Below are 14,674 nucleotides of genomic sequence, written 5' to 3' on the forward strand. Positions count from 1 at the left end.
CTGTATGATCGCTTCCCTCGAAAACAGAGGCCTGATAGGCCCACTAGGCGACCACATCATGGGATTCTGACACCCATACTATGGGTGCCTGGATGTCAGCTGTCTTGTCTTCTTACGGATTGAACTACCTCTTCTTCCTCACTTACGGCACCATGAAGCTCATCAATTGCACCACACTCCGAATTGAAGATGTCTTCAACTCATCAACCACCAGGCCGTATGCCATTCTCTCTCATCGCTGGGAAGCCGATGAAGTTACCTACCAGGACATCATGAGCTCCCAACCTCCGACTCACAAGGCCGGATGGATGAAGATACGCGAAGCCTGCCGGGTTGCCCAGTCGATGGGCTACGAGTTCGCATGGGTGGACACATGTTGCATCAACAAGCAGGACTTTGCGGAGCTCACCGAGGCCATCAACTCAATGTTCAAGTGGTACGCCAACGCAGGCGTCTGCATAGCCTACTTATCAGATGTCACACCCGAACAGCCTTCTGTAGAGGACTCCCAGTGGTTCACAAGGGGATGGACGCTCCCGGAGCTCATTGCGCCGGAGGTGGTCGAGTTCTTCGACAGGGAATGGAACCACATCGGGACCAGAGCGGAATTGTGTAATGAGATCCGCCGAATCACTGATATTGATGAGAAAATCCTTCGCTACGACGTCTCCTCAGGCAATACCATCGAGGGGCTACTGTCTGAGGTACCCGTGGCGCGAAAAATGTCATGGGCGTCCGGACGAGCCACGACCCGCGAGGAGGATATGGCGTACAGCCTACTGGGAATATTCGGTATCAACATGCAACTGCTTTATGGTGAAGGGAGTAACGCGTTCATGCGTCTCCAATTGGAAATCATGAAAGAGACCAATGACATGACCCTGTTCGCATGGACTTGCTCCTCGGACAACCCTTACCAGCAAGGTGCGCCCGAATATCGAGGGATCTTGGCGACTTCGCCAGGCGAATTTGAGGACACGGGTAATGTGGTCTTTACTAGAGACATCAAATACAACCCGGAGGTAAGCCAAGCTACCACACAAGCGAGACATCTGGAGAGAGTGCAGGACTCAGAGCTGACACTGGAGCAGTATACAATGACCAACAAGGGACTGCGAATTGAAACTAGGTTCGTCGTAGGTGAAGACACAACGCATTTCCTCAAGCTCCAGTGCAAATGGGACGACGGACCCCCCGGCCAGTCTCTAGCAATTCCGCTGAAAGACCACGGCGGGGGGATCTTCCTCAGATCAGATCCAGACCGATTCGTCATGCTCCCCGACGACGATTTACAGGGGAGAAATTCCACAATCTACATCAAGAAACACATCAGGATAGTGGAAGAGCCTCCACTATACGCAGAGACTGAACGCGTGCTCCGCAAGGCATACCAGTTCCACACAAGCGGCCCGAAAAGAGTGACGATACAGAGGGCCGTGCCTGAGACCAAGTGGAACAGCCAGAGAAATATGTTCGTCACAGAAGGCCTCGACTCGTTTGAAGGCTTCGTGGAGTTTCGCATTCCCGACGCAGGATCGAGATATAAATCTTTTATAGTGGCCTGTGGATTTGCGGCACCAAACAGGGACTGGATCTGTACGGCCTCAAGCTACGAAAACGAGGCACTTTACATGGCTGCAATGAAGGGGGACTTGAGCCGGATGCGAAGGCACGCTGCCACTGCGAAGCAAGTTTACAATTCCCAGGTGACGACGAGGCTGCCGACGGAGGCTGAAGTGACTGTGAGAACACGGCTCCGGACAACAGAGCCAGTTTTTGACATATATGTTGAGGCTATTACAGAGTGTCTGATTATGTAGATGGCCTTAAGACCTGAAGTTAATCAAAGAGGCAATAATGTCGAGCGAGATACAGATTAACCGAGCTCACTACCTCGACATCGCTGGGATTTAGCTGTGTATATCTATGCTTGAGCTATTACAGAGCAGCTGTTACTTTATGAAACGAGCTGTCTCAGTGCCCCATACAAATAGCCTCTCTTCTGGCGAATTTATTTCAACTATGCCTGGCCATAGAAGTGTCGAACGATGACCCCGAGCGGTAATGAAAGTTTTCTTGGGTGCTCCTTGATGACAGGTACGGGAAGTGCTCTTCAGTAGGCGCTGCTGGCTCCTCCTCGGGATTGCAGTCAACTTTTAGAACGGCGAAGTGATCTCCCAGCTCCGATTTCGTAAGCCATGCCCACAACTCGTCCATCGACTTGAACGGATCAGCGTCGGCGTACTTGGAATCTGCTAACCATTTCGACATGAATTCATCCTCCTCTCGCCGATTCACTGTCTGGTGAATATCCGCCAGGGATGTCTTCGGTCCGGGTCGGTCCGACGCAGCCGACCTAAAGGAGTCTGCGAAAAGGCGCTGCTCTTCATCGGTGAAGTCACCTCTAGCAGACACCACCCGCCCTCTACTTTGACCCTCATGACTATCCGAAGCCCTCTCAGACTCTTCCATTCCAATGTTTTCATATGCTGGGAGCGCAAGGAGGGCCAGCCGTTCGAGGTGATATGCGACGTGTTTCTGTAACGCGCTTGCCTCAGAAAATGCCGCTGGACAGAATGGACTGTCTCGATGAACATTCTCTGATGGGCCAACAGCGGCGGAAATGAGCTCAGAAGAAAAGAAATCCTCCTTCTGCTCTGGGTGTTTTTCACGGAGATGCGTGGTGTATCCTTGCTGTGTCTCAAACTCCTCGCCATGAATAGAGCAGCGCCAAACTCTTGTGTGGATGCTTTCATGCTCCAACCACTCCTGGCGAGACTCGTAAATCCGATTCGCGTCCTTGCAACGCTCGAAGGTGCAATGGTACGGTTGCAAATCATGGATCAAGTGCAGACTGGCCCTACTGTCAGCGAAGGGCATTTGAACAGGGCATAGTAACACCAGACTGACCGCCAGGCCTCCTTAGCGAGGTACTTGCGAGGGCAGATGATCCTGCAGTACGGACAGGTGAAGAAGCTGCTGCCAGTGTTGGCGATCTGATCGGGCGGGGTCGGCCACTGCAGACTCTCTCCGCGGAGATTCATCACTGTCGAGATGCGGCTCTGTTGCGATATGACAGACTTCAGATCGTCCAGTTTGACACATTCCTCGTCTAATCTTGTTGCAGATGTTGCAAGCGACCTAATCATGATACCTCCCACGTCTAGCTGAGTCCCCATGTGTCCTCCCTGATCAACCAGCTGAAGGCGCTCTTTGTCACCGGCTGCAACATCTTGATCATTTCTTTGATTAGATGAAGAGGGCGGATCCCTGCTACCCGAGCCCCGGCTAATTCTGTCTGCATGCTCTTTCCAGTACACAAACTGCTGTTTTCTCCTGGCATTGGCAATGCCGGCTCGGCGAATCAACCAGTTCGAAGGAGAGGCATGGCGTCGCAGAACATCGTCTGTTTCGAAACCAGGAGCGCACAGTTCCCCATCATCAAGGCCCATTAAAAGTTCATGTCGTTGTACATGACATACGATGGCGATAGCAGCTTCTTCACGATCGTGAATGACCTCTTCACGGAGGTTTGCCGGAACATGCTTATACAGCTCGTCAAGAGTACGCTGTGGACGATTCCTTGGGTTCTTGATTTTGGTAGCCAAACTGTAAAGGGCATCCAAAGTTTCTGCGATGCTTTTCATACGGAAATCCACCTCATGGAATGACGAATCATCGCTAGAAAGATGGGGCGACGCTGGCGCCATATCCATCGATCGCGCGTCGCTTTCGCAGTCGGACCCTCCATCCTCGGCATCTGGGTTTACAGAGGTGGTAGTCTCAAATGGCTGCCGATCTCCGTTTTGCACTGAGACAACATTGTCCAGTTGTTCTTTCAGCTCGGTAAGAATATCGGCCAGACGTGACTGTACTGCCACCGCGTCTCTCACTCGGTAGTCCAGAGATGAGTGTCCAAGATTGTGCAAGCCGAGGCTATGGGCCCAGAGCCTGAATCGTTGTTCTTCCGAGATCAATATCATCCCGACGGAATGGCTGGCAATATTCTGGACACCGCTCAGCTGCGAAAACGCCGCGAAAATGTCCTTGCCGAGGTCGTGGAGCTCGGTCGTCTCCATACCTAGGTATTATCGCCGCGGTATGAACCATGTATGATCATAGAACTTAACAACTCGTCAATATCGACGGACTCTTTGAGTTGTAGAAGATTGACAGATCGAGATAAGAGCGTGCGGGGCACTCCTAAAGCCGCCAGCCACGGTCATATTGTGTTACAAATCATCACACCTGAACATGTGGATCTAACCAGAGCGGGCGGGCTGCAGGAATGATGACCTCCCGGCTGTCGCTCGTCTCCCCACGGGTTTGTTCGTTCGTGCGAGACACGATACATAGAGAGCTGGCAGCAAGCAAGAGAGCCCCGTACCAGTGCAGATGGCTGCGCTCGAGATTTGCGGCGTTGTCCTCGGCGTCATACCACTCGTCATATCCGCGCTCGAACATTACAAAGCCGGAAAGGGTGCCGCCGCTGCGTTCGTCAAGTGGCGCGGACAGCTTGACACTCTCATATTCCGGCTTAAGCTGCAGAGAACATTCTTCTACCTTCACACGCTCGAACTCCTCCGCGAGGCACAAGTTGCGCAACTGAGAGATCGAGTCGATTTGACGGAGGAAGAATGCGTGGCCGTCCTTCGCGATAAGGAGACCGGTGAGGCGATCCGGGAGTACCTTGGGCCCTTGCACGATACTTTTGAAGAAGTCTTAGGCCGTTATGAGCTCTCTCTCAAGACCATTGTCGCCAAGATAGGCCACATCAAGCGATTGCCCAATGTGAGTCGAGTTCTCAAACCATTCCGGATCGTGCACTCACTTCTGTTCATTGGCAGGCACAAAAAGATGATCTTTCCGCTTTACTTGCTGCGAACACACCTTGCAACGAAAGATTCTCATTTAGAGAGAGACTGAGCTTCACCATTGAAAGAGGCAGTCTAAAAAGTGTCCTCGAAGAGCTACGCGAGGATCGACTTTCTCTGGAAACCATTCTGAAAGGGCTCAAGACTCAGCGACAGTACCTTGCAAAGGAGCCAGGACAATATGCGCAAAAGCTGGCAACAAACTTTCGAAAAGTCCAACAGACGGCAACGACGCTGTTTACTGCTATGTGCAAGTGTTGTTCGTGCCTTTGTGAGCCTAGGCACAGCTTGTTGCTGCGCCTCGACAACCGTGTGCCCACACAGCGTGCCAGGGCAAAGGTGGGGCAAAAAGCAGATGATCCGATGAGATTCGCCCTCTTTATAAGTCTCGACAAGATTCTTCAGGAAGTTTCTGTTAGCGCGTACGAATTTGGCCCGTCTCTACAACGCCCAGCGACAGCGCAGTGAGTGGTACCCAGCTGTCCGAAGCGGACCACTAGACAATAGCACATCCTTTTTCACTGACTCTTACACTGTGAAGGCTTATTGGTCAGCAAAAACAAAGAAGGACCGTTGAATTCTCAATTCCAACATTATCCATCATACCGGAGCAAGGCCCCCCTCGTTCCCAGGACTGGGAGCCCATATCCGACATCTGTGGCTCCGCCATGACCGCCTTTCAAAAGCATCACCTTCTGAAGCTGGATTTGATTGCCCATGACCTGTCTCCAACCACCGGTATGATGGGAGCTCGGTGTGAAGTAGCAGCTTCAACCACTCTAGAACAGTTTCTTCGACGCGGCTGCTTGGATGAAGAAGCTCGCATGACGCCGAAACAGCAAACGATGCTTGCCCTCGATATCGCAGCTTCGTTGATGCAGCTACGACAAACGAGCTGGTCTCCGCTCCCCTGGACGAACAGACGCATCCAATTCCTTATTTCAAAACAGGGTGAAGTCTGCGGTTCCTTTGTCGAAGAGCTGATTGGAAATCGGACCGGCAACACGCCCTTGGACCCAAGACCCCAGGGCTCTGACCCGAAAGAGGCTTTGCTCGAGCTAGCCATTTTACTTCTAGAGATATGGCATCACAGACCGCTCGATATGTGGGCGGTGAAGCTGGGCATGGAGTCCATCGACACGCCCGAGGCAAGGAGAATCGCGGCCATCCGATGGCTGGAGCTGACGTCGGACAGGTTGCCGCCGCACCATCTAACCGCGATCGAGCAGTGTTTGGCATTCTGCTCCGGCAGGCTCCGGGTCTGGGACGACGGTGAGTTCCAGAAGCTGTATTGCGAGAATGTAGTGAAGCCATTGCAGGAAAGCTGCAAGGCATGGCAAGCTTAAGTCTGTCATTGTGGTTGAAGGAATCTTGTAGCTTTAATGTGGCCTCCGACTAAGCCATGATTGATTCCGGCACACGTATAGCGTTGATTGTGAAGGCAGCGCTCAGAGAAGTGATCCCGTGGTAGGGAAAGTTCAGCATGGTTAACTTCTTCACGCAATTTATTTCTGTCTAGGGTTAATTACTCACCACAACATTGAAAATCTCATGATATATGATTCAGACCCTATCCTCCACAAGACCTTGTTCAAGACAAAGAAAATTCATGTCCGAGCCCATCCAAACCCAGTGCTCACCAACTATCTCAACATTTCCTCTCGGGCCCACTGCTCATCGCTATGCCCCTTTACTGTCTTCAGGTACTTGTTAAAGTCTGACGCAGTCTTGATGGCCTGGCTCAGGTGTTTCCAGTCCAACCTCTCTCCTTCATGCTTGGCAAGCTGCCGAGCGGTGAGCAAGGCATTCCGGATCTGCCTGCCATTCATCTCATGCGCGGCCAGCTCGTCAAGCCTCCTTTCCAACTCGGAAATGTTCGCATCTTCATCCGGGGACTCGTCGATCATGTCAAGAAAGTTGCTCCAAATTGCCCTACGTGATTTCTTGGTCAGATTGTTGTAGTGGATTGCAACCTGAATTCGGGACTTGAAGGCTTCGTCGAAAGTGCCGACGCGATTCGACGTCAGGATGAGTATGCCGTCGTAGTATTCAAGCGTGCGCAGGAATACTGGAAAAAGCCAGGAGTGTTAGCTTCGTAGCCTCGAAAAGGTCGTTGGGGCTTCTCACTTGACACCAGGCTGTTTCTTTGCAGGTCAGCCATTGTACGTTCCTCGAGGAACACATCTGCCTCATCCAGGAGCAGTACTATGATTGTGTCAATATTCTTTTCCGAAATAATATGCAAGAAGATCAATATTTACCACAATCCCAAATTTTTCCCAAATAGAGCACAGTCTCCAAGTACTTCTCGACATCCTTGGGATCAGTGCCTATGTCACCACATGTGACACGGTACAGAGACTTTTCTGCAATTTCTGCGACGCTGGGTTTACACATGAGTTAGAAAGCTTCTGATACAACTTGAAAGCAAGAGCGCAGTCACCAACCTCTCCGCTGTCAAAGTCTTGCCTGTTCCTGGACTGCCATGCAGGAGGATGATCAAGCCGTTACCCTTGCCAGCAATTATATCATCCATTCTGCCAGCTGTCTTCTGTACATTGACCAGCGCAAGGATCATCTTCTTCAAAGAGTCCTCAAGCACCAGACGAGTAAAAGCTTCTGGGTTCCACGTGATACTGTGGAAGTTATCCACGAGCAGGTCGCCTGATACCAGTCAGTACATACATCACATCACGGGCACAAATGATTTCCCATGCACCGACAGTGAATGGCGATAGGAACTGCTCACTCCATTTCTTTGCCTGCAGCCTGAACCCAGAAATCGTTCTTGGCAGCAGCATGAACGCCTTGGCTGAGAGATTCTCGGTTTTCTTAATTGAACTTGGCCAGGGGTCCACCTTCGTCAACTGCATGTGAGGATGACGTGCTGCCAAGACCAATTTATTGTAAGTGCTCGGATGCATCAAATTGTAGGTTGTCACGTCAACCATGAATCGGTCTCCTGTCTATATGAAATTCAAAGACATTTCTAAGCTTGCCAGCCCGAACAGAAGAAAGGGGTGAGGGTGGGGGCACGGAGTTGTACGAACGTAGTGGTGCTGTCGGGCGTTGTCCCAACCGGTGTAGCAACTATATGTTTGGTTCTTCATGGTCCAAAACTTCCTGCCTCTTTTCTCAAGAGCTGTGGTAATCTCAGATTGTGCGAACTCCACTGGGTAGGCTCGTAAATCTGTGATTCTCATTTGCTCTTCCGGCACATTGTCAATCTTTTCTTGCCAAGGATGCCTGATGAGTTCGTTACCATTGTAAGCCCAAGACCAGCCCAGCAATTGGATTCGGCCTCTCAAATTGGTGGGTTTGACACAAAGTGACAAAATATGTGCCTCGAAGTCGCCCTCTTCGCATCGACTGATGACCATTTGGTTGGGTTTGAAGAGTTTCGAGATAGTCTGAGCCGTTACGAGACCTCTCTCAAATAGCCAATTAGCCTCTTGGTACTCTTCCCTATAATTTTGGTCGAGGAACTCTAGAAGAGGCTTCAGCACATCCTTGAAGGTCTGATCCGATGACAATTGTATCAGTTTCTGGTAGTGATGGAACAGAAAGTGGTATGGCGCGACCAATCCATGAGATTGAAGATAATGCGATTCCTGTCCCACAGGAGCTGGATGATACTCTGCGACTTCAAGAAGAGCTCTCCGCAGCAGAGGGGCCACTATTCGAAGTTGGTCGGTCGGGCTCTGACGTGCATCGTCTGGCGTCTTGGATTGATAGGTGCAAACATGGTCTTTGATGACGAGAAAACAAATGTTTGGGTGCAAATCGAGATACTTCTCCACACTGCGAACAACCTTGTTACCTGTTAATTTCCCCTCATCCATTCTGTGTTGAATTGTGTAGGCCGGTAGATCCTCATAGTACGAGTCGTCATGGTGATGCGCTTGTCGACTGCAATTGATTCGGTGCAGCACTTTGCCAAAGGGATGATCTTGGTTCTCAGCGGAGGGGTGTTCGTCAAAACCGGTGTCTTTATCCTGAAGGAAAACAACCTTGTCTGTAAGGAGTTCTATGGTGTCTAGCAGATACCCTATGAACCGGGAATCATCTCGACTGTCGTCCAGAGCATCTATGTGAAGGAACTTTTCTGAGATCACGTTCAGCGATTCCGAGATAGTTGGTTGGAGCTCGTCCACCGCTTGCTCGTGTTGAGACATGTTTCGTCTTTTGTCCAGGCCTTCGGAACTGAGAAACTTCTGCGTGATCGCATTCAGGAGTTGTGAAATAGACCTTTCAGACCCATTTGAGGGGCTATGGTCTTGGTTCCTAGTCCCACGTGCAGGAAACGATTTGGAACGCTGTGTCACCCTTTCAGTACACATTGCGACGGTGTATGGGACGGCCAAACTATTGGGAGCCGGCATTCGAGGACTGACGCCTATTTCGTTTGGGACCTCTTCGAATACAATTTGTTAGAAAGCGAATTCGTTCATTCATGCAATCCAGTTCCATTGGAACGCACGGAAACATACCTGCTTTGAGCGGGCTTTGACTTTCGCTTGAAGCTGGGCCTATAATCCCCTCCCCACACTTCTCGCACTGTTGGGCGACTTTGCCCAGATTCTCATATGTCTCACGGTGAGATTCTCTCTTTTGTGCCAGGCTATCCCACGTGGCTATTACTCTCCGGTTGGCCCTTTCCGCTGAAACGGCTTGACGCCACCGAGTTTGTTCGTGATCTTGGGTCTCTGACCGCCGACTTGATTGCTGTTTGTCAGATATATCGGAGTCAGAAGATAAAGAGCGACGAGATAGATAAGTCAAGTCGTCTTTAACAATAGGAATATTAACATCCCTAGCCTATATTCTAACAATCCCCTAAATCCAACTACCCTAAACTTATATTTATATATATATATATCTATCCCTACTTTATTTATACCTTTTTATAACTTTATAAGGAATTTTTTTTAATTATTAAACCTTTTTTAAATATTATTTTAATTATTATAAAAAAGTATAGGAAAGAAGAAATTTATAATATACTTATAGTAGTTAGGAATAAAATACTTATATAAAAACTTTTAAAATTTAATATATTTTATATATTATACTTTATAATTATTTTTAATATATAAAGTAAATTTACTATTTATAAATTTTATTATTTTTTAATATTTAAAAGGATTAATTAATATTATTTTTAATTAATTAAAAGAGTTTAAAGTATATTTTAATTTATTAAAAATATAAACTTTAGTAAATTAAATAGTTTTTTTAATATCTTTTTTAAAGAGAAAGTAGTTAAAAACTTTTTAATTTATTATTTTATTTTTAAAAGTTATAAATATTAATAAATTAAAATAAAATAATTAAAAATAATAATAAAAAATATATTTATATAGTTTAATTTAATATAATTATTTATTATAAAGGTTATTATAGGAATAGTAAGTTATAGTAGATTAGTTATTATAAGATAAGTAAGATTAGTAGGTTTATACCTATATATAGATTACTTAGCTTAGTTAGTAAGGTCTAGCTAATCTAATTAAACGCTTTACTACTTAATTAAATAGACTTTTAACTAATATTAATATACACTACTTTAACTACTTTTTATATATAAGTTAAGCTAATTAATACTAATTAGTTATTTATTAGCTTTAAATAGTTAAGTATAGATAGTTACTTACTTTTTATAATTATTATAGAATTAATAGCGTTAATCTTAGTCTATTATTTAAAGTTATAATAATTATAGATAAAGTTAACTATATTAACGTTTATAAAGATAATTAGTATTAATTCTAATTTATTAATTAAATTATAAGTAATTATAATAATAATAATAGTACTAGTTAGTATTAATTTTAATTTATTAATTTAAAGTTATTAAAAGTATTATATATATTTCTTATATTTTAAAAAGAAGTTAGTAATTTTTAGAGATTTAAGATTTAGTTTCTTTTTTTATTAATAACCCTTTCTTTAGCTATAAGTAATACTTTAAGTTAGGTATAATAATCTTTAAAGATTTAAGATTTATAACTTTCTTTTAAAAATAATAATAATAAGTAAGACACCTTTACTAATTTAATTTTATAAACTTATTATAATAACTCTCTTATAATTAATAACTTAAGCCTACCTATAGGGCCCTTAATTAACTACCTATTAGTTAACTTAATTAATAGTCTATTTATTAACTCGCTAGGTGCCCTTAATAATTAACTACCCCTTTAAGAGACCTTTAAGTATAAGTAATAATCTTATAAGTTAAGTGATTAACTGTATAGATAAGGTAATAGTGTGTTTACTATATAAGAACTATACTTAATATGTTTAATTAATTAACTTAATTAAAATAATTAATTAAATAGATTATAATTAAGTTCTTTACTTAAATAATTATATAAATAGTAATTTATACTTAAAATAAACCCTACTTTTTAATAAGTATTAGTTAATTATTAATTAAATAATTTAATTAATTATATAAAGTAAGAGATAAATAAAAGAAGAAGAAACTATTAGAAGGATTAACTAGACTAATTAATGGTTATAAATTAACTAATAATTAGTTATAACTAATAAATAACTAATAGATAATCTAATAAGTAATTAGTAATTAAGTAATTAGGTAATTAGATAATTAAGTGATTTAAAAACGTTAATTTAAAGTGTTTTATTAATTATAAAAAAAGAAGAAACTATTAAAAAGGTTAATTAATTAAATGTGGGTAGTTAGTGCTATTTAGTAATAACTTAGTAAGTAATTAATAATTTAAATTTAATTTTATTTATTAAAGTAATTTAAATTTAAGTGATTTAGGTGATTTGTAAAATATTAATTTAAAGTGTTTTTAGGTGTTTAAATTAAGTGAATTATAATTATATGTTTAATGGTAATTTTAAGTGATTTAGTAATTTAGTTAGAACCTACTTTATTAGTAAATAGAGCTTTTTAATTAGCTGGAAAGAAGGAAGATTTTAGAAGATTAAAAAGGTACTAATATAGGAATAGTAAGCTATAGTGGATTAGCAACTATAAGGCAAGCAAAATTAATAGGTCTATGCCTACATATAGACCACCTAACTTAGTCAGTAAGATCTAATTAACTTAACTAGGTGCTTCGCCACCCAGCCAAGCAGACTTCTAACTAACACCAATATACACTACTTTAACTACTTCTTATATATAAACTAAGCTAACTAATAGTTATTAAATTAAAAAATTATTAAAATATTAATAAAAAAGGATTAATAAAAAGAAAGTTTAAAATAGTATTTATAATTAATTATTTAAAAAATAATAAATTACTTTAAAAAAACTTTAATTTATATATATAAACTTTTTTATAAAGTATATATTTATTATAAATAAATTTTTAAATTTTTTTATTATTTTTAAAAAATTAAATATATAATAATAATAATTTTTTATAATTTTTAAAGATTATATAAATTAATAGTTTATAATAATAAAAATTAAATAAAAAAGTTTATTATAATTAAATAATTAAAAAATCTTTCTTTTAAATTATATTAAAAATTTATTTAAATAATACTTTTTATAATTAATAAATATTATATATATATTATAATTAACTTTATATAAAAATATTTTTAAATAATATTTATATTATTTTTATTAATTATTAATTTATATATATTTTAATTACTTAATATATTAATTTTTAATTTATTTAAAACTATTTTTAAAAATATTTATACTATTAAAGTAACTATAATTCCTTATTAATAATTATAAAAAAGTTTTTATTATTATTATAAAATATATATTAAAATTCTTATAAAATTAAATATTTAATTTAAATAATAAATAATTAATTTATAATTACTTTTAAATATAAAATTTTTAATATATATTTTATTAAAAATTAATAAATTATTAAAATAAAGAAAATAAAAGATTATTATTAAATAAAATAATATATATTTTATATTAAATAATATTTTATTAACTTTAAAGGATTATTTTAAAATTTTTAAATAATTATAAAAATTATATAATATAATAATTAAATATACTTATAATAAATATTTAAACTTTATATAATAACTTTTTTATAAAATTTTAAAAGTTAAAATTAAAATATTAATTTAATAATATTTATAAAAAATTTAAAATTAAAATATTAATTAAAAATTAATAAAATAAATTAAAAAAAAAATTGATTTAACTTAAATAAATTATTTATAAATATTAAAATAGTTTAATAAATTTAAATTAAAGTTAAATAAATATTTAAAAAAAGTAATAAAAATAATTAATTAAAGATTTTAATTATTAAAAAGAATAAAATTATAATAGTAATATAAATAAATTTAAGGTAAAGGGGTAGTTAAAGGAGGAGATAGTTGGATTTAGGGGATTGTTAGAATGTGGGCCGGGGATGTTATCCTGTCTTTCTGGTAGAATTTGAGGCTGTGTACGAGCTACTTCCGAGGCCAAGAGCTTTTCTAGACTCGACTATCAGCACAGAGGTTTCCACTCGCAAAAGATGAATGCTCACCTCTTGTAGGTTCCTTGGTAAGACTTGAAAGTATCCTTCTCTTCTTGGTGAGGTCTTCCACGGTGTCATCGGTAGATATCATAGAATCCATGTACAAATTATTGTTACTTTGTCCACCTGCCTGAGATTCTGATCCCCTTTTGTAATTGGCTGGCAAATCTGAATCGAACATCTTGCTGGAGAATCCATATGGACTTTCCACCGGAGATGTGTCATCTTCAGACATTCTGTCACTACTGATTTTACTTACTGGCGTATGGCTCTGATGCTGGATGAGAGAAGCAGCGAGAGCACAAAAACCCCGCCTTTCCAACGGCTCTTCTCCGCGCAACGGAGCCCCTGGATTGTGGCTGAGTGATGGAGTACGGAGTACAGTCATCAACAGGGGAGAAAGCATGTGGTTACACAGCATATGCAGTGCGACGCCCTGTGTGGCAGGGTCCAGGAGGGTGGGGGTGCAGAACTAGCATTTCACATCCCTGCCATTTTGGTAGCTCAATGCTTGGATCAAAGTCTTCACAATTACGCACGCACATTTCACATAATTTTGACTATGGGCTAAAACATCGAAGAGGTAATAAAGAAGACTGTGTTCGCGTTTTAGTTGTATTATTTTAGCTTGGACAGCATATCCTCTGTGCTTTCTAGTTGCCTTTGGCTATTTACCTCTTCTCCTTCCTTATACAACCTCATCGACAGGGAATCGGAATTGCTTTGTAGTCTCCTTGACCTTTCGTTTGAAAATCGCCCGATACTTAGGCTGCCGCATCAGTCGTTGTACTCGGAGACCCATATCGGTGGTAAAATGCGACTCATTAAAAGCTTCGCCGGCCTCAAGCGATGTAGTTGCTTCAAACCTCCAAGATATGACGACAACTTTCAGCCCACCATTACTTCGACGAGTAACGATATCTGAAATAGCCTCAATGAACTCGCTAAGCGTCAAGCCCTCCTCATCTCTTGCTTCCACCATGCTCGTATCAATGACTATAAACAGGCGCGGAAAGACAGCGATGCAATCTTCGAGTATTTGAAACCATTTTTTGGAGTCAGATTTTGCCTTGAAATGTTTTAGAGGGATCGCGTTATTCCCGGTCTGGGCTTGCCCAGATTCTAAGTCGAGCAGCTGTGATATCAGGGACCTCAGTATACCGGTGACGGATGGAGTAGGCCGACCACTATCACTATCACCGGGAAGTGCCCAGATGACTGGATAATTCCCGTCGATCACGGCGTCCATGAAGTCGATGGCAAAGTCAAGCGAGCTCGTCCGAATCCCTTTTCCTTGGGCAAGGACCATGG

The 14,674-nt window shown here is 41.4% G+C and overlaps 3 protein-coding genes across 3 annotated transcripts; 2 read left to right on the forward strand and 1 right to left on the reverse strand.

Moving 5' to 3' along the window:
• Positions 1 to 80: 80 nt before the first annotated feature.
• On the forward strand, positions 81 to 1,546 carry KVR01_003777 (uncharacterized protein; the record flags this gene model as incomplete). The annotated part of the gene is made up of 3 exons (XM_044790738.1): positions 81 to 1,022; positions 1,092 to 1,471; positions 1,534 to 1,546. The coding sequence occupies 3 exons, from the start codon at positions 81 to 83 to the stop codon at positions 1,544 to 1,546; spliced, it is 1,335 nt and encodes a 444-aa protein (XP_044648792.1).
• Positions 1,547 to 4,372: 2,826 nt separating this feature from the next.
• On the forward strand, positions 4,373 to 6,403 carry KVR01_002334 (uncharacterized protein). The gene is made up of 3 exons (XM_044789312.1): positions 4,373 to 4,791; positions 4,848 to 5,338; positions 5,416 to 6,403. The coding sequence occupies exons 1-3, from the start codon at positions 4,396 to 4,398 to the stop codon at positions 6,218 to 6,220; spliced, it is 1,692 nt and encodes a 563-aa protein (XP_044647349.1). The 5' UTR covers positions 4,373 to 4,395; the 3' UTR covers positions 6,221 to 6,403.
• A 114-nt stretch (positions 6,404 to 6,517) lies between these two features.
• Positions 6,518 to 7,343, reverse strand: KVR01_003831 (uncharacterized protein; the record flags this gene model as incomplete). The annotated part of the gene is made up of 4 exons (XM_044789102.1): positions 7,322 to 7,343; positions 7,136 to 7,257; positions 7,002 to 7,079; positions 6,518 to 6,942 (listed from the first exon to the last, which is right to left on the reverse strand). Exons 3-4 carry the CDS (start codon positions 7,033 to 7,035, stop codon positions 6,518 to 6,520), a joined length of 459 nt encoding a protein of 152 aa, XP_044648846.1. The 5' UTR covers positions 7,036 to 7,079; positions 7,136 to 7,257; positions 7,322 to 7,343.
• Positions 7,344 to 14,674: the final 7,331 nt, after the last annotated feature.

Source organism: Diaporthe batatas (genome assembly GCF_019321695.1).
Source record: "Diaporthe batatas strain CRI 302-4 chromosome Unknown Contig00003, whole genome shotgun sequence".
In the NCBI taxonomy this organism is placed as follows: domain Eukaryota; kingdom Fungi; phylum Ascomycota; class Sordariomycetes; order Diaporthales; family Diaporthaceae; genus Diaporthe; species Diaporthe batatas.

Coding starts and splice junctions, on each gene's coding strand:
- KVR01_002334 (XM_044789312.1), top strand. CDS start 4,396: ATGGCTGCGCTCGAGATTTGCGGCGTTGTCCTCGGCGTCATACCACTC. Junction 4,792..4,847: donor ACATCAAGCGATTGCCCAAT/GTGAGTCGAGTT, acceptor GTTCATTGGCAG/GCACAAAAAGATGATCTTTC. Junction 5,339..5,415: donor CAACGCCCAGCGACAGCGCA/GTGAGTGGTACC, acceptor TACACTGTGAAG/GCTTATTGGTCAGCAAAAAC.